The sequence below is a fragment of the Columba livia genome, chromosome 1 (genome assembly GCF_036013475.1).
Source record: "Columba livia isolate bColLiv1 breed racing homer chromosome 1, bColLiv1.pat.W.v2, whole genome shotgun sequence".
Taxonomy (NCBI): Eukaryota; Metazoa; Chordata; class Aves; order Columbiformes; family Columbidae; genus Columba; species Columba livia.
In genome coordinates, this window is record NC_088602.1 from 139,197,289 (window position 1) to 139,217,570 (window position 20,282).

Genomic DNA, 20,282 nt, shown 5'->3' on the forward strand with positions numbered 1-20,282 from the left:
GCTAGAAATATTTCAATAGTTTCATTTCAAATAAAAAAATAGGGATGACTTCTATCTCATCCTTCCTTCTTCACACAGTTAATTTAACAATCCCATGAGTCTCCCTCAGATGACACCTGATATTGCTCATATCTGTCCATACAAGTAAGGAGGGAGGTGATTTGTGAGCAAGGATGACAGCCAGGTTGGTATTGCACTGCAGAAGCACTCTGTCGTCTCTCTATCATTAATACTAAAAAAAAACAGAAGTAGAAGCATTGTGCCACCCAACCGATCCTCTCTTTAGTACAGTTGGTCTGTAATTTGTGCTTGTCTCTATTTTTAATTCTGTAGCCATTTCATATCACACCTGGAGGGCAAACCAGAAACACACAAATCACCATTAAAACCATTAGCAAAAAGCAATGATCACACATTATCAAATCTATTTTGACATGTTCCAGTTGACATCTGAAGTCTTGGAGCCAAAAGATCAGGAAGTCCTTCCAGGTCTGATTTCTCCAGGTTGTATCTCTCTTGTAGAGAGCAAGCACATCCAGTTAATGAGCCATGTGCTGGCAGCTCATTTGCCTTTTAGGAAGCCAGAAATAAACAAAAACTCCACCACACAAGCAAACAAACCAACCCAACACACATATTGCATGGAGACCTTTAGAAGCAGTCCTGTAAACCTTTAAACTACACAGGTTAGCTCTGTTACACGGGAAACCAGACTAGAATTCATCAGGAACTACCCAGCCCAGGTCAAGACACACCTGTGCTGCTATTTTGAAGATGAGTTGCCAAATCCCCATTAACTAGGTAAAATGCCTTAATGGAAAATAAGGCTTAGGCCTGAATAAGGGCCAAATCAGCATCTATGGACTGATTCTACTGGTATTTTACTGTACCTGTGTTAAAATTAAACATATGATTAAATATGGTAGTGCATCTAGATCTATAACCTTTGCTTCAATATTATATGAGCTTCACATTGGCAGCATCCACCTGTGGCAATATCTCCTAACAGTACCGTTTCCTGTGAGAGTCAGCAAGGAATCTACATAATACAAAAATTCCACGTTTCTAGGTAAATCTCATCTTGCACAGAAATGGAATCTAATAATTTTCATAGGAAACCAGCAGAATCGTCCTTTTCCTTGCCATCAACATTGCTCCTGTTTCAACAAAACACTCCTCCACAGTATGAATCATCCAGTCATCTCTGTATTCAGTATTTGGTCAAGGGAAACTGCTAAAAATCCATCTGCATATACTGAGTATGTTCAAAATATACACAGGCAAACTTAAGTTCAAAACCGTGATGTGAGTTAATCCCAGCTTTGGTCCATCTACTGGCTTTGGAACAAAACATGTTCATGCTTAACCTCAAGTCAGAATTTGTCTGCTACTTACTCTCTCGTGCACTGGTGAGTCTGGATTTGAATCTTCTTCTGTTCCATATGGTGAAGTGTCACCAGTAGAAACTCTACTCACTGCCATCTCTGCATGTCCTTTGCCTTGGGGTCCTTTCATCCGCACAAACTCCATGTTGTTATACTTATAAAAGCCAAAAGACATTCTTTGAGCCATCTTAGCTGCAACACTCACCTACAATGCATCAAGATGAGAGAAAACCATGTAATATTAAAAAAAAAAAAAAATCTCTGAAAGCATTTATCTAAGCCAAAAACATAGTGGATAATGATAATTAATGTCAATCCTAAGAAGCATTTTAAGCCACAATGTGAAGTGATCTCCAAAAGGGAAGCAATTTTGCAGACAGAAAAACAGTGGCTCAGAGAGGAATCAACTCCTTCAGCTATCCAAAAGGCAGAGTTACTCAATGGCACACTGAGATAAATCAAAGGGTTTTTATCTGGATCGGCACAACGTGGCACACCAAAGCACAAGCAGGCATGTGCACAACCCCACGCAGCCTGTGCAGGGACACTTGTTAGAGTCCAAAAAGCAAGAGGCGCACACCAGATGCTTCAAACTAGCAAAGCGTACTGCACAGTTCTGGTACTACTTTGTGGCAATCAATCGGGACATTTGTGTGCCCACACTGTCAAGGCCAAAGCATAAAGAACCAGCCTCCATGCACAACTGACCTGCGTCGCATCGCTCACCGCAAAACCCTGACAGCTTTTGAACCCCCTCAGACAGACAGAAGGGCTCAATTTTCCAGTTAACACAACTGAACTGAAAACTGAACTGAGAACTGAAAAAAGGAACAGACCGATATGAAAACAGTCATAGTTTTGCCAAGTGAAGTAAGTAGGACTTATCCGTAAGTTTAAGTGGTTTATCACAACTTTCAGCAGTTTATTGCCTGAAAGGGCCAGGATGCTCATCATGTAACACAACTCATATTATACTAAGAATTAATACAGACACAACTGGAATCAAGTAACCATCAAAAGCACAGATAGACTGCTTCTGTTCTGTTAAAAGTATGGTCAAATTTCAAGTTTTGCCTTCAACCATAATCGAGTATTTGAAGAGCTAACAATTTTATTTAATCTAACAAAACAATGTAAAGTAGCTAGCTGTGTGGTCAAACATGACATTCCTAGGCTATGAGGTGACTTTACCACATCAAATCTTGTCTTTCCACTGCAGGGCTTTTAAGTTGTCTTCAGTGATTCTACATTCCCATGTATTTTAATTACCCACTTGCTGACTGTGTGAGGCCGTAAGATGATGGTGCGACAGATAAACAATTTCAGTTTCATATTCTCTCACAAAACTTCTAGAAGAGTATATTTACTCACATTTAAAACAGGGAAAAGTGGAATTAATTCAGAACCTCTCCTGACATGGGTAGGAACAAAGGGAAATTAAATTTACAGTCACAGTAGATATTGCCAGGATTATTTTTGTTTGTTCCTTAAAAATCTCTCAGGACTCTCTTCAGAACCAACTGTTTGAGAAGTTTATTGGCTCATGCACTCTCTTGACTTCCACATTAAGTACTAAATTGGAAGCTGAAAGCGCTGGCATTCTATGCTTCTGTAGGAAATCACAGAAAGTTTCTTTCTGTGGCAGCGAAACTACAGTGGTCTTTTGAAAACAGCTGTGAGTACAAAACACTCTAAAGAAAAAGACGTTTTACATATAGCAAAGTAGTTATTAGAAGTTAAGATCTCCCTGCAAAACGCCTTCTCTGAAGCAACTAGAAATATCTACAAGCTTTAAAGACAACAAAGGGACTCTCAGAACTCTGCTATTCAGATCCATTCCTGTGTCACACTCTTGACTACTTAACAATTTCACTTGTTTTTGCAAACATGAGAGTAATGTATCCTGATCTAAATACTCCCAGCTGTCTGAGCCAAAAGTATTAGCTTTCAGGTAACTTTCAAAGCCAAAAAAGACAGACCATGATGCAGATGGTCCAAAAGCTAACAGCCTCAGCAGCAAAGAAAAACTGCGGTCAGAGTAACATTGTTGCAAAGGACATTGTCTTTCCGAAGCATCTTACCCTGTTGTCATAGACCTTCTTGAGTGCTTCATAGCGAATGGAGCCCTGAAAAATAACCCCTTGGAAAGTGTTGCTTTTGTCACTGGCCACCAGCTCCACACAGACCATTTCTCCTTCTCCCACAGTCATGTCACTGAAAACCTGCCAAAGATGCAAGATGAAACATTTCAAGGCAAATTGCAGGTGTTAAAGTTCAAATACATTCAGATTCCTATGATTCTCCTTGGGCCCAAGGCAGTTTCAATGCAAATGGCAGGAAGCCAGGGAGCTAGCTATAAGCTCCCCTCCAGGCCCTCAGAAAACCAGACTTCAGGCAGCTCCCACTGCAAATCATGTGTCAAAGACAAGCAGCTCTCACATCAGCCTGTCTTGCTCTAGCCCATCCTAAAGATGGACACCAAAACCCAGCTTTAAGCTCAGATTTCAAACATTAAAGGAATAGTATGGCCAAATAAAAAAAAAACTACCGGAAGATAACCCTCAAATTAGCCAAGAATATGTGTTCAAGAGGTACAAGAAAACAGCTAATCAGGACATAAGACTAGAATAGGACAAAACTTTGCTACTGCAACAAGGAACTCACCTCTTCAAAACTGTCAATCATGAAGAATATGTTTGGATAGCTGATCTTTGACTCCTCTCCTTTACTGTCCATTGGGTGTTTGCTAGGAGATGCAAACACTTGCTGAAAAAGATACAGGCAAAAACCAAACCAAAACAAAACCAAAACAAACATCTTGTCAGTTAAATGTACTCAGGAATGGACACACTGAATACAAGGCAAGCAACACCAAAACAGCACAGTCCAATGCTGCTCAGTCAGCCAACATTTTCACTTACACTAGAGATGCTGGACATCCTGCAGGCAAAGCTGAGCTGGTTTTTGATTACGGCCTGGTTTGCAATAATGACACTTGTGAAATCCTTTAGTTTTCATATGCAAGTTATCAAATACTAGTTGCTCCACAATAAATGTCCCTGTGCGTGCCTGACCTCTCACCATCCTATGGCACAGCTAAGGTATATATTCATCAGCAGAGAAAACCACCTTGAGCTGCCTTTAAGTTACTGCAATGCGCCGCAAAGGAAAAGCACACACAGCAAGAAAGTTACCACAGAGTAGATGACTTAACACTATTTGCTTGTACAGTTAATTTCATTGTTATTGTTTGCTTAGTGTCATAATAAGATCAACATCACTCAGTAATGGGAAGCATGGCCCTCAGGAGGACAAGTGCTTGATTTCTTATCTTCCTCTTCTGCTTCTGTTTCTTTCTCTATTCACTGTGCTTCCTCTTGCACGTTCCGCTCTCTGAAGCAGTTTCTGAACTCCTTCGGTCACTTCATTCCCAAAACCCTATGTTTAAATAGCTAAAGGCTTTAGATTTTATGATACCAATGAGATTAACAAGCAGGTAAAGAGGGAGAAGAATTCATACCACGTAGCTTTCTTTGCTTCTACCTTTGTTTACAAACAAAGCTTTGAATTAAAGAAGTCTGTCAAATCTTAGCCCACTGGGAATGTGTTGAAAGCTCTGAATCTGCCTGGATTGTCAGGCTTGTGATACTCTTGCTACAAACTATTCAAGACAAAACATGACTAAGGGTAGGATTTTAGATATTCTCGAGACGGTTGATTTCCTTATTTGTACTTATGAAGCCTACACGCACGTTTAAATACAGATAATTAAAAAGAAAGGTCACTTTATGACAAGAAACAGCATTAGAAAGTAACAGGACTCCTCAAAAATGACACTTGCACCAGCACTTGAAATAAGGACATCCTCCAGGCATCTTTGTTCTCATGCTATCCAATGTAACGCAAAAAAAACCCCAAACTCATTTCCAGACAGACACATGTGGTGAAAACATGATTTGTAGAGGTCTCATTGTCAAGCCAGCAGATAATCAATGTAGTCTGAAAATAAATGTAGGGGAACGTCAGCCTTTTTTACACTGGTTTTGTGCCTTAGGTACTCTACTGGTATGAACACAGTAGCTTTATTCTAAGTCTGGAGTAGAGCAGCAAGTCCTTTGCCTGAATAGGGCTTCTACCTATTTAATATCTGCCTGCACACTGGCAGGATAATTTACACTTTCTAAAGCAAGAACCATAAGGGCAAGTAACATAGATGCAAAAAAGTTGGCTTCTGTTCATTTAAAACTAAGAGCCTCAATGGTGTATGTTACAATGAAATGTCCTACTGCAAATATGCTTTCCATTGTATATGGAATTGTTTTTTCTCTCCACAGATCAACTTCATGACGTTGAAATGTTACTAATATGTACAGGAAAGTCCTAATGTGTGCTGAGTTTCTCCTAGAAAAGGGAGACAAAGAAAAATTTATACACAGTCCCACAGTAGGAGCCTCTAGGAAGGAGGAACAGAAAATCTTATCCTCATTTTGAACGCTGCTCACACGCAGAGAGGGCAGGTCCCGCACCCTCATCTTCCTAGTTTTTAAGTCTGCAAGTAATATTTACAGATTTTTCTCAAAAGAATTTTGCAGAAGTTAACTGGGGGTATAATTTGGACTAGTAAAGAGTGAAAAAAGCAATGAGAAATAAAAGGCTTAAATCAGTGGTGTAATGTGGTGTCTCAACAGCAGCAGAAGGGAATTATGTGCCTAACTAATGCAAATTACAACTACAATAATCGGCATTGCTGGTTTTGTTTGTAGGCAAAGCAACAATCATTTTAAAATGGTAAAACAAAATTAAAGGATTAAAGAGCACCAGTTTATTTTAGGAAAAGCCACAAAAAACAGCTGAACGAGCTAAAGGAATGAAAATGTCTGGGAAAAACAGCCTTTTAAAGGCAACGAGAGCCTTTTCACAGTATCACAGTATGTTTCGGATTGGAAGTGACCTCAAAAGATCATCTAGTCCAATCCCTCTGCCAGAGCAGGAACATCTAGATGAGGTCGCACAGGAACATGTCCAGGTGGGTTTTGAATGTCTCCAGGGAAGGAGACTCCACAACCCCCCTGGGCAGCCTGTTCCAGTGCTCTGGCACCCTCACTGAGAAGAAGTTTCTTCTCAAATTTAAGTGGAACCTCTTGTGTTCCAGCTTGATCCCATTACCCCTTGTCCTATCATTGGTTGCCACCGAGAAGAGCCTGGCTCCATCCTCGTGGCACTCACCCTTTATATACTTATAGACATTAGTAAGGTCCTGCCTTAGTCTCCTCCAAACTAAAGAGACCCAGCTCTCTTGACCTTTCTTCATAAGGGAGGTGCTCCACTCCCTTAATCATTTTTGTTGCCCTACGCTGGACTCTCTCCAGCAGTTCCCTGTCCTTCTGGAACTGAGGGGCCCAGAACTGGACACAATACTCCAGATGGGGTCTTACCAGGGCGGAGTAGAGGGGAAGAAGGACCTCTCTCGATCTACTAACCACCCTCCTTGTAATACACCCCAGGATGCCATTGGCCTTCCTGGCCACAAGGGCACAGTGCTGGCTCACGGTCATCCTGTTGTCCACCAGGACCCCCAGGTCCCTTTCCCCTACACTGCTTTCTAATAGGTCATTCCCCAGACTATACTGGAACCTGGGGTTGTTCCTGCCCAGATGCAGGACTCTACACTTTCCCTTCTTAAATTTCATCAGGTTATTCCCTGTCCAACTCTCCAGCCTGTCCAGATCCCACTGGATGGCAGCACAGCCTTCTGGCGTGTCAGCCACTCCTCTGCCAACTAGGAGAAGCTGTTGCAAGATCTGCTGGAACCTAAGAAACCTGGGGTTTCCTGTTCCTACCTCCTCTATGCTTATTATTCAGTCTCCTCCACTATTCTAAACCCTGGATTAACTGTATGCTGCACACAAGCAAGTAAAAGAAGTCTTCAGTGTGGAGATGGAAGGAATGAGCAGTTTGAGAAAATAAGAATCTCATGAAACAATAAGAAATTTAGTAATCAGTAAATGGTCTACTATTTAATAGCCGTACATTACAGATTTACCCTGAAGGCTTCTCATAAGTCAGGTCTCATGCCATTTCAGGTTTACCCTCGGATTTGTTAACAGTTGGGCATGCTCCCCCCCAGCACTCCTCCTGCCCAAATCCAGTAGGCAAAGATATAAATCTTGAAAGCATGCAGAGGTCTTTACAGTTTTTTGAGAGGGGCTATAAAGGGCATTTCGATCTCACATTTAGATGACTGGCAGGAAATGTCACTAGACAAAGACTTGAGATGCTTCACAAGGAGGCATCTGCCAGACCACAGCCTGAGAACAACTGCCCTGGGTTTTGATAGTTTTTAGAACTAGGTAATATTGGTTGCCAACTTCTTATCCACAGTAATAACAGAGTAATCTCACCTGAGATTTCTTTTTGTGAATGTGAATATCTCCTCCATCGGAGCGTGTGCACACAGCACATGTCACTACATAATCCAGCTAAAACAGAGCACCAGAGAGAGAAATAAAGGTTTAGAGTCAGAAAGACAAAACATTCATGTGCATGAAGCAGAACACATTCTGTCTTTTTTTTCTTTTTCAGCTGTCTAACTAAAAAGTAAAACATTTTGCTAATGCCATTTTCTTTATTTTCTTTACTGAGCCTCCTACAATTTTCAGGTCTGTGTTTATTAAGTCAGTGATACTGAATTCTTTTGCACAGATGCTTGCTGAGGTGCACAACCTATGGGTAAAGAAACTCCTGTCAATATTGTTTAACACTAGTTTACTGGCCAGCTGGGGAAGTTAGCATGACACACACATAAGCACACTTTGAGGCAGAAATGGAAAATATATCCTCCCTTTGAAAAGGGAAAAATAGAAACAGTAGTGAACACAAGCCCCACATTAGAGAGGTCAGAAATCACTAACAGAGCCTGCTAAACAAACTGAAAAACTTGTAAGGAGCAAGCACGATAGCTCTGGACACTCTACCCAGCTGTAACAGCATCTCTGAATTCTGACTGTAGCAAACAGATTCTGGTTTTGTTCAGTATCAAATAAAGGCAGAAACTGCTCTCTGCAGAGAAGTTCTGCAATGAGACTTTTGGGAGGAAGGAGAGAGAATGAAAACCATTTATTTTCCAGGATGCGTGCAATGAGCCAGCAGTGCCTCATTCCGAGATCATAATCAACAAAACTTTTAAGGGATTTCAAATGACTACAGGAGTGTTCAGCTTCCCTAAGCACCAATGTAGCATATGCAATAACTAAACAACCTAGGAGTTAATTAAAGAAATAATTTGTGCTAGCTTCATGTTTCCACCAACAATAAAAAGTAGTTTTATTCAAGTTCTGATGTCAAGAGCAGCAAACTCTCAGTGTAATACAGAACACCTTTACTGCTTTTCCACTTGGCAGTTCCCTTTCTTAGCTGCACCCATATTGTGAACTCTAACAGAAATGTTGCTTGTCTCACAGAGTTGTTTGCTCACAAAAACTATTAAACTTGACAAAACCTTCCATTTTGCAAAATTTTGTTACAGAGCATAAAATTCAGCCCAGCTTCACTGAAAAATAAACATCTCTGTTGATGTTCATTTAGACTCTGAAAGGCAAAATAAAAGCCCTGTTTTCTTTATATACTCCACAAGTGTTCAAAAATTAGAGAAGCATCACTGTTACCTTCTGCAGGATGAGGTTCAAGTAGACGCTCTCTTCCCAGTCAATGTCGGGGTCTCCCAGGCCAGGAAGCTTCTTAGAATCTCTCCGGTAAACTTCAACTTCAACCTGCTAAGAAAATATCACATCTCCTTGAAAAATACTGCTTAAAGGTACTTAAATGCAAAACAAAAAATTGACACCAGAAGCTGCATGTTGTGTACCTTCCTGCTATGCTTTTTTTTTTTTTTGTCAGGATGGGATTTTGCTAACCAAGCAAAGTCAGCCCTCATGGAAGGGTTTGTGTGGAAGTGAAGCAGGGGGACAGGGGATATGAAAGAGAACAGGTGAGAAAGGTATCTGCAGGGAAATCTCAGTTTTGGACAGCAGCTTCATTATGATGGGTATGTTTTACCAAAAATGAAATCAATAAAGTTGGGAATACAGACACATGTATTTCTCTTAACACAAATCCTCAGAACCAAACATGTCATAGAATTACAGAATCATTTCAGTTGGAAGGGACCCTCATGGAGTCCAACCATAACCTAACCTAACTCTAGCACTAAACCATGTGCCTAAGAACCTCGTCTAAACACCTTTTAAACACCTCCAGGGATGGTGAGTCCACCACCTCCCTGGGCAGCCTGCTCCAGTGCCTGACAACCCTTTCCGGGAAGAATTTTTTCTAATATCCAGTTTAAATGCTTTCCGGGAAGAATTTTTTCTAATATCCAGTTTAAACCTCCCCTGATGCAACTCATGGCCATTTCCTCTTGTCCTATCACTTGTTACTTGGGAGAAGAGACCAACTCCCTCCATGCTACGACCTCCTTTCAGGTAGCTGTAGACAGCGATAAGGTCTCCCCTCAGCCTCCTTTTCTCTGGCTGAACAGCCCCAGTTCCCTCAGCCGCTCCTCATCAGACTTGTGCTCCAGGCCCCTCACCAGCTTCCTCACCCTCCTCTGCACTCTCTCTGGTACCTCAGTGTCCTTCTTATGATGAGGGGCCCAAAACTGAACACAGGATTCAAGGTGCGGCCTCACCAGTGCTGAGTGCAGTGGCACTATCACTTCTCTAGTCCTGCTGGCCACACTATTCCTGATACAAGCCAGGATGCTGTTGGCCTTTTTGCCCACCTGGGCACACTGCTGGCTCATGTTCAGCTGGCTGATTGATGCTCAACGTCGTCTAGCAGGTAGTTGTTTCTTGTTGCACATTGAGGTGGGAGTCTCTGTGAAGACTCTGTGATGTCTACTAATCAGTACCTCATGGGTGACATTCTGGTAACCCCTCCTCTAAAGGTTTCACACTGACAGTACTGATTGGAGCCAATAATGTGTGAGACTCACAGCTGAACTAAAAACAAGCAAATGAAGAATCCCAAATAATCTCAGAAAACAGAAACAGGTCTACCAATGCTAAAAAAAAATGAAACAACTAGATAAATACAAAACTTCAGGTGATGTAGTACACAAAGTTAAACGATAGTTTGAAACTTAAAACATCTGCAGCATGGCTTAATCTCTGAATTAGTGTGTAATAAAAATAGGGTGACAAGTAGTACACTAAACAGATGTCAAAGCTATGCACTATCTTGACAGAATACCTGGAAAAGCATTAGTTTCTCTTTGTCAAATACCTTTTTTTATTAAAACAGTAACATACTTGAACGGATGCTTAAGAAATATCTGCAATACTGTGACCAGTTCACACAGCTATCTATAAACAGGGCAATTCACAACCTTTTTTTTACTTTGGTCAGGGCAGACAAAGAAGGGTAGGGCTGATATGTTAGAAAACAGGTTGTCACAAAAGTCAGAATATGTGAAATAAATCAAATGGAGTAAGATTAAGCCCTATAGTAACTGTATTTATTTCTACTCCTCTGTGATAAAGCTACAAGACTTAGATATAGTGAAGAGTGAAACAGTACAATATTTCAAGAGTGACACTATCATCAGATACCATGAAAGTTGAATGCACTGTTTTCTATCATCATTTTTTAAACTTACAAATATCTTTTAAAAATGCCTATAGACTCATACATCATAATTCCTTTGGGGTTTTTTTATATTTCTTCTAAAGCTCCTAACCATGATTTTTTCTATTGGCAACGTAATCGCACAAACTAATGAAAGTTACTGTAAAAAAAAATAAGATGTGAGCAGCTGAGGGAAGTTATCTAATTTAAATTCATCTCCAAATAAACAAAGGTGATATTTTGCACTTCCGTGCCTAAACGCACAGAAACATCACGTTCGCAAGATTCCAGAAATACCCTGTGAAACAAAAGCCATCCTGTGTCTCAAGGGAAGACTCAGTGAGAGGACAGGCTGAATGCAGGACTGAGTAACTGCAGGGTAAAATTCCAGCTCTAACTAATGCCAGGGTGAGAGCAAGGCTCAGCAGACACCACCTCAGTCTCTTCTGCCTCCATATCTGTGCAGCCTTAATTTTAATCCAGGCAGAGTTTAATTTCTTCTTAACAATAAATTTTAAACCTCCCTTTGCAGAAGTCAGTCACCAATTTTTTCTGCTGGTGAAATTAATTCACATGCTGAACTATTTCTCCCCAGCAATTACAAAACCATTGCACAACAGCTCTTTTACAGAAAGTCCCCAAAACCCTGCCACAGATAAAGACAAAAAAAGGGCCTTTCTTTAATCACATTTTGCCTGTGCACTAGCTCGGGATAGAATTCCCAGGCGGTACAACCTCTGGGTTATAGCATGGTGGATCATCGTCAATTGCCACGACACCCATTCCCTGAGCCAAGTGCTTAAGCCACTCTGTATTCCAAATGCAATTAATGCAGGGAATTGAAGAAATTCTGTCTTTTGCCAGGCAATAAACTGCAGAGGATACAGACCTCTGTTCAACAGGTCAAACAGGGCAGGACAGGGGTGACCTGTTCCCAGAGAGAAAGGAGCTGTCAGCAGCCAGGGGCAGCTCTCATCCGACATCGGGAAGGCAGCAGATGGACTTCCACACGCTCTCCACGGCATTGGCATCTGCTGGACGTGTTTTGCAGCTCGTGCTCCTGCCCAGGTGAGTGTCCTCAGTGACTCTCAGAGGAATGATCCAGCTACACCAAGAAGCCAGCGTTTGCTACAGCAGCCAGCAGATCCGCATGCGTGATTTCACGCACCACCGCAGGATTTGCTTTATAAAATCCCCCTCACCAGGGTGCCATAACAAGCAGGACCACCGCTTCCCATCTGAGTGGTAAGACACTTCACAATGCAGGCACCCAAATTACAAGTCACTTTTGAAAAAAAACAAATCCCCACCCCTTATCTCATAAGCACCTCTATCTCCAACATCTCTTTTAGTCATTTCTACACAATTCTTCCAGAAATGGCAAAGAGTCATCCATAAGACATCATAGCAGAAAGCAAAGTGCTAAATCTGGGTAGGACAAAACGAAGAGCACTTTCCAGGGGCTCAATTTCCCATGCAAGTGCTGCAGCTCACAAATTAATCTCAGCTACCCTCTACTGCCATGGCGCTGGACATGTGAAGGTGGCCATGAGGTTATTATATGAAATAAATCAACAGGCTCAGTTCAATACATAGTAAATGATCCTGCTGTCACTGGGACACTGCGGAGTTTCAGGTGAGGACAAGAATGCAGGAAAGTCTGGGGCTGGCTCCATTCAGACCCTGTAGCCACTTGTTCAGCATTAGCCAATAAAGGAGGCATCCAAATCAACCATTAAACACAACATATAATTTAAAAATACCTCATACAAAGAACTTTAAACACAAATTATCACCATTCCATACATCTTAACCACTATTGTTTAAAATCAGCAAACTAAATTTCTTGGTGGCTGACCTACTTTCTCCATGTCCCAAGGAAGCCTGCTCAGCACCTGCATGCTTATCTGCCTGGTATTAGATATAAATGGCACATATGCCAAGAACATAAAATCAAAACCTGAAGCCTCAGAAAGCCTTATTACTCAGGCTCCTTACGTGCATAAGAACTGCAGTTGTAAAATCACATAAATCCGTAGAAGCAGCTGCTTTAGCTGACACCAAGGGATTTTCTTCATTTAAGTCCCAATCCAAAAATCAAGAGGCAAGTACTAACCTTTTATATTTAAGTGAATCATTTCAAGAGAATATAGGCATTTGGGATTGGCAGCATGGGAAACAGAAGACCAATGTGTTCACTGTCCTGAGCACTACGTTCTCAGACATCAAGAAATAGGGGTGCTGTCAAAATCTCAATGAGTTCCTAGTAACAGAAACCACTACCTGAGTTTAAGTAAGTTAGTGTTGCCAGTGCTGAGCACAGCACTTCCTCAGGGAAGAGGAATACCTGCATTACAGAAGCCTTTATATTTACACAGAAATCATATGGTAAATGTGAGACTAATATGTACATATATATATATATATATATATATGTAAAATTAGATACATATCAAAATATGTATATATAAGCAAACAATTAAAATGTAACTTCTTTGTTTACCTCATGCTTTTCATCAGAACATCATTTTGTGATATTGTAGGTTTAATTCATGTTGTTACGTGTGGCCTTCTGGAGTTAAGAAATTATATGGAATGCAGAACATGCTGGATTTCAGAGAGTTGAGTCCTCCTAAAAAAAAACAAGTCGGTCCCAGTCAGGGATCCAGGAGATGCTGTGTCTTTTCCCAGGTCTGCTGCTGATTCACTTGGCCGTGCCTCACCTCTATGCTTGTTTGGCTTTAGAACAGATGTGCCTTCCTGCAAGCATGAAAATGTACTAATAGAAAGAACTACATAAACACTAATTTATTCCCAGTGAAATCCAAAAGCCAAGCTGGGTATTTCCTCATTCAAGTCAAGATAATGGCCATTCTACAGTTTCAGTGAGTTAAAACACACTATGCTGCCTTTATAAAGTTTTCACAGGGTTACTGAGCTAAGCCTGTAAAGGAGAATTACATCAGCTAGGCCGACCTCCTACTTGTCACAGACATTTTATCCTTTTACTTCTTCACAAACCCCAGTTAAACACATTTGACTAGACAGTGCCTGGGAAAACACCTTATTTTGAGAACTCATTCCAATGATTAATCATCATCTTGGCTGAAAGTGTGCAACTTCATTAAATTCAGCTGCTTTCCTTTTGACAGCCTCTGGTTCTTGTCATGCCTATTTCCACTATATTAAGAAGCTCTTTAATACTCAGTTTTGGTTTGGTGTTTTTTTGTTGTTGGTTTTTTGTTTGTGGGTTTTTTCCTGTTGTTGATTTTTTGTTCATTTGTTTCATTTTGTGGGTTTTTTTTGGTGTTTTTGTGTGTGTTTGTTGTCTTTGGGTTTGTTTGTTTGTTTGTTTTCGTGGTTGTTTTGTTCGTTTGGGTTTTTGGTGCTTATTGGTTTGTTGTCATTTGTTACACTTGCAGATAAACCTGACAAAATTCCTTTAGGAGTTCTCTGTGCCTCTCAGCAGGGCATCTCTGCAGAACTTGTGGCTCCTTTCCTACCCTCTCAGCATTTCCCTAGCACTGGAGTTTTCTGGTACCCACTACAGCACTGGTGTAGACACCCTTACTCCTCCCTCAGGATTGTACCTTTCCTGCAAATCAAAACATCTGCATGGTAAATAACTCACACAATGTGCCTTGTCTGTCCTTTCCAGAGCCTGTGTGCACTCCTGCCACAGAAATATTGAACTATATCAATAAACAGATCCATGTTTCCTAGGGGTCAGGCTGCGCAGGCCGACAGTCATGCCCTCGTAATTTATGCAGCATCAATGTATGTCATCTGCAAATCTGAATCCTGTGCAATTTTACAATCCCTGCAGAGCCCCCTGACAAACACCTCCACCCTTTCCACATTCACCTGCTCCATTTGACCATTCCTGCCAGCCAGGACCCCATCATCCTGCTTTTCTTCAGCCCACTTCTTCACTGCTCTTGGCAAACATTCTGGCCACCTTCTTGCACAGCTCTCGTGGATTAGTATGGTCCATCTCTGGGACTTCAGGAGCTTCTGTGCCACAGTACTTGTGCCTACTCTGGAGTGAGACCAGAGGTCCTGGAGACCCTCACAGCCACCTCCAGCTGCAGCTGCTCCCACCCACAGCACACATTATTACCAAGACTCTTGTCAGGGGTTATCATCTGCATGAAAAGAACATGCTAAGTGCAAGGTGCTTATTAACACTGATGTATTTTATACATAGAAATACACCTTTCATAGACCTATATATTATGGACTGGTTATCTTTACAAAAGAACTCAAGACATCCAAGGTCTTGTACTAGAAGCCAATATAATTGCATGTGTTAAGTTATACACTTACAGGCAGCTGGAACATTTCTATCATAAAACACAGAAAAACCCATCTAAGACCTCAGTGTAGGTTTAAAATTGTTGTGATAAACTGGATACTTTTCCCACAATGCCTATTTGTTCCCCAAAACTTCCAGAATACAATCAATCTTTTAAATTGGTATTAAGAATATGATCACTGGGATATTTAGATCCTCCAACCCCAAGAAGAACTCTCACTCAGGAGAGCATTAATTCTATAGAGTTCCCAAGGCATTAGAGCCATTTGCTGAAACCTGTGTGAATTGAAAACCACCTTGTTTGTAATGCTTAGCACATAAGCCTTTGAAAAACTCCTTCAAGGAAATCTACAATCAAAATCAATACAGGCTGTCAGACGGGTGGCACAAAAACGATGGGGCAATAAGAACAGGGTTTGTAAGAAGTGCTATTCTGTTGGCATTCAGAAGCCATCCAAAAAAACCCATGAAAACCCAAACCACACAGATTCTGGTTTTCTGTTAAAGAGAAGTCTAATAGGATTACAGGTCTATCTAGTGGTAGCACCACTTTTCAGATTTTTTTCAGACCACATTCAAAAAACAGCAAAGGGGAGGCAGCTGAACATGAAAAGGGAGAAGAAGATACTGTGAACAAAATTCAACACCATTTCCACAATACAAGTTCATCAAGGAAATACTCCTACCGTCTCCAGCATAGGCTCACTCCTAACAAAGTTATCTAAAAGAAAAAAATACATTCACTTCTCCCTTATAACTTTCAGAATATTTTTAATCTAAAGATGTAGCAACCCTAAGTTTTGTATCAGCTTCACAAAATGCTTCAAGCTAATTTAATACACTAGTGGTGAGAAAAAGAAAGGGTTATATTGATTTCTGCATCTAAAAAAAGAATAATTAAAAAAAATCAATAAGCTCCATGATCATGATTTAATGCAGAGCACTCTGTCCCGGCCAGAACATTTTATGGTATTTTTACCAGCAGGTGTCAGGTCTGAGAGCAGCACATATTAGAAGGCAGATTAGGTCTGAGCCAAAGCCACTCAGAGGAGGATTTGTGTGCAGCAATTCCTGTTCACCTTGCTCTTGGGGAGGGGGTGGAGGTAAGTCACTGAAAAAATGGAAATGTGAAAAATAAAACTGCTGCCTGAAACCCAGCAGCAATACAGATCTGTGTGACAAACACTGAAATCTTTGCAGTGTCTCTGGCACTTCCTCCAGCTGATCGGAACAAGGCTGGCTGCACTGAGACTGCCCTGCCAAAAATTTGCCAAAATGCATCCAAACTTTCCCTACAGAGCAGAGGTGCCGTTACAACACCATTTGCTTCTTTGGGCAGAAATTCTCCACCGCTGGACCGCTGAGACACATCTCACTCTGCTTCATTGCCTATGTACTTGAACATACCAACAACATGATGCAATTCAGAAGGAAAAGACAGTACCTTGGGAGCTGCCAGGACTATTTGGCACAGAAATACGGCATTTTCTCAGAATGAGAAATCACCACAAATGGCATGGAGGTGACTACTCTCATCTCCGAAGACTTTGGTTTCACAGGTATTTAACAAGCTGGGAGTTGCAATAACACAGACCTGCACACGAAGCAGTGTTTTTGTGTTTTGTAACAGGCATCATTACAGAATATACACCCGATAAGACAACGTGAACTGATCCGACCAAGTCACCCATGAAAATCCATCTGCTCACTCATCCGCTCCTCATCGACAGACCTGTCTCTATTAAATTGGAAGAAAATCAAAGTAGTCTGGTATTTTCTGGAGCGTGCAGAGAAGCCCTGTGGGAAGGGAACATCCCCAGTCCTGTCACACAGAGAAGCTGCAGAAGGGACAATGACATTGACAACAGATTACGTTATAAGCCTTGCCTAGAATATTTATATCCAAGATAATACTTAAAAGAGGACAACTGTATTTAACAATGCAACAATGTACTAAAATGAAAAAAGAGAGAGTCTTTCAGATGTCATACTGAATCTTCTTTTTAGGATTATGGCTACTGTAATTTTTACAGGCAGTAACTGTAGAGGACAAGAAGAAAACCCTCCAAAACAAAATTCCAGTTCCTTTTGCCCAGATGCTATTAATTATTTAGAGGTTGCACCAGATCCTCTTGGAACACACTCTGGAGCCCACATAAAGGCAGCATAATATCCAGTAGCTATGGCAACTCAACACCCACCTTAGCTATAAAGCTGAAACAATGTCCACTGCAATAATGGGAGTATAAACTGTTTCGTGCAAGAGACAGAAGTTCAGCTACAGGCAAAACCACACACTTTCTAAAAATTCACTTCAATATTAATTACTTAGAATTCTCTCCCCACAACCACTTTGTATAATCAAAAGCCAAACCAACAGAAAGAGCAGTTAATGACCTAGAAAGCTGATTGTAATTTAAGTCTCTGAATAAATCAGAACAGGCAGAAGATATCTCGCACTCCAGTGTCTTGCAGAGGTTCCTTCGAAGGTCTGAATGGGGCAGGCTGCATGCCCAACAGCAGTTGCTCATCTTTTTCATGGTGCAATTACCCAGGAGAGTCTATTCACAGCTTTGGACACCCTCTTACATTTGTTGGCATGAGAAAAGTTGGGTGACGGTAATTTCTGCTACTCATTCATGTCCTGCAGGCAAGAACTCTCGCAGCCTGGATCATCCCAAAAGGCAGTATTTATGCCCTACTCCTGCCAATACCATGCTGATATTTAGCTTCAACATTCAACTTGGAAGATTTACTGCAAATGCTAAATGTATTTGTGGGCAAGGACAGGGGAAGGTATTTGCTGGTGGAATGAGAGCCTTGGAGAACATTAGTGGATTATCTTCTTTCCTCACCCAAGTTGCAGGATGGCTGATCACACACCAAAGGTGTTGCTGCAACAGACACCACTCCTAATTCAGCCCACAGTAATCAGAAACAGGGGGTTCACAGGTGGCTACCAGCCAACAAGCTTTTTAAATTTAAAAGTAAACAAACAAATCACTCTGTTTTGTCACACTTATCTCTAAATGGGAGGCCCATTCAAGTCAAAATCATCCAGACTGGTTTGCAGAATAGCTACAATAGTTCCTACCCTGAAGAAGCCCTGTTAGTTTAAATAAGCAGTTAAACTTGTTGCAAAATGTCTCCTCCCCTCCTGTCCTCTTCGTCACATCTCTTGCCTGTATTTAAGGCTCCACATAAGCAGCAATGACCTCATGTGACAGATGTCAAAGCAAACTGGTGATGTGCATATAAAGCTGTTGGGTAAATGACATAATGGTGCATATAATGGGGGGGAATGCAACATTTGGTTTAAGAAAATGGGACTTACACAACTGAGTTCCTTCCCACTCCCCCCATCTATCAAATGCATTGGTCAACTTCAGACTAAACTGGACAGACATCTCACAGATCGTATCATCATGACAACCAGTTAATCAGACCTCTATATTTAATGGGAATTAAACTCTTCCCACTGAAATGAATGCCAAAATTCTCAGTAAATTCAGAGGAGCTGGGATTTCACCTGGAGATTTTCCAACTATTTTTAACTTATATACACATACCTCAAGGTAAATTTGACATCGGTGTATCTACAGCGGTCTAGATCTAAATGTTTAAAAACCAGGCAAACCACTGTAACTATGACCAGATTCCAAAGAGGAATAATTACATATGACATTCATTAATAAGAGATCCTGTGTGGTGAATCTTCATCTTTTGGACCAAAGTAATTTGCTGGATTTATAGACCTATTTGCAGTCCTATCACTAAAAGCCACAGGCCTTGTAAGGTTTATTAGTCTTCATGTAAGAAATATACAAAGCAACAGTAACAGTTTTAAATGAGGTAATGAGCGCTGGGGAAGCTAAAAAGAAAATGTGATTGTATAAAACACTTCTATTTGATACAAAAATACAAAGGACAGTAAAATACTGCATTATAAAAATATAATTTATATTTTGTTATCACTTAAAGACTCCACTTGCAATTACAAAAGTGGACAAATATGTCTTGGAAAGACAGCCATTATACGGAAAATTATGAGCATGATTTTCACGATATGTACTATTATTTTTTTATTCTCAAGGATTTATACTGGTTATGGAGGTTAAAATGGGCAGTGATTTCACCATATTGATAAGGTTCAGCATGGTTACCAATCACAGAATGGTCTGCATTGGAAGGGACCTTGAAGATTATCTAGTTCTACTCCCCTGCCATGGGCAGGGACGCCTTCTCTAGACCAGGTTGCTCAGAGCCCCATCCAGCCTGGCCTTGAACGTTCCAAGGAATCAAGCAAGGGCATCAACCACCTCTCTGGGCAGCCTGTTCCAGTGTCCCCCCACCATTATGGTGAAGAATTTCTTCCTTATCTCTAATCTAAATCTACCCTCTTTCAGTTTAAAGCCATTACCCTTTGTCCTATCACTATATGCCCTTGTAAAAAGTCCCTCTCCCACTTTTTTTGTAGGCTCCCTTTAGGTGCTGGAAGGCTGCTATGAGGTCTCCCTGCGGCCTCCTCTTCTCCAGGCTGATGACTTAAGTTTAGCTTTCATCAAGTAAAGAGCTAGAAGTACACTTTCTTTTCATAGTTAATTTGGGATTTTGAAGAGAGTAAAATTACTAGGCTGACTGCTCTCCTTTCTAACAATCAAACTGGACTTAAATCCTTAAGGGAATAAGATGATTATGAACTAAATGGCTTGGGAACTTTTTCTTGGACTAACTGAGAGCTTTTATGGGGAAAGCCTCATATAACTGTGAAGGAGAGCAAAGCAGGGCTTTATTCCTTGAACAAAGCTCTGAGCAAGACATGCTAAAATTCTGATCTTGCACCACTTCATTATAGAACCCTCTTCTATCTTCCACGGCCTAATGCACAGTAACGCTGAGAGGCTCAAACTGGGGATAACAGAGGTAACTGTACCCACAGACCAGTTAACTCATCACCT

General features: G+C 41.0%; 1 protein-coding gene across 2 annotated transcripts in view; it reads right to left on the reverse strand.

Annotated features, from left to right (window-relative positions):
- The window catches only part of KIAA0930 (KIAA0930 ortholog), an 88,571-nt gene that overhangs the window by 11,991 nt on the left and 56,298 nt on the right, over positions 1 to 20,282 (reverse strand). The window contains exons 3-7 of one of the 2 annotated variants that reach the window (XM_065033060.1): positions 9,050 to 9,154; positions 7,787 to 7,864; positions 4,050 to 4,151; positions 3,467 to 3,607; positions 1,396 to 1,590 (exon numbers count right to left, since the gene is read on the reverse strand). In XM_065033060.1, coding sequence (XP_064889132.1) covers positions 1,396 to 1,590; positions 3,467 to 3,607; positions 4,050 to 4,151; positions 7,787 to 7,864; positions 9,050 to 9,154 — 621 coding nt within the window. Of the gene's footprint in view, positions 1 to 1,395; positions 1,591 to 3,466; positions 3,608 to 4,049; positions 4,152 to 7,786; positions 7,865 to 9,049; positions 9,158 to 20,282 lie in introns of both variants that reach the window. The other variant, XM_065033053.1, reaches the window with a different exon arrangement.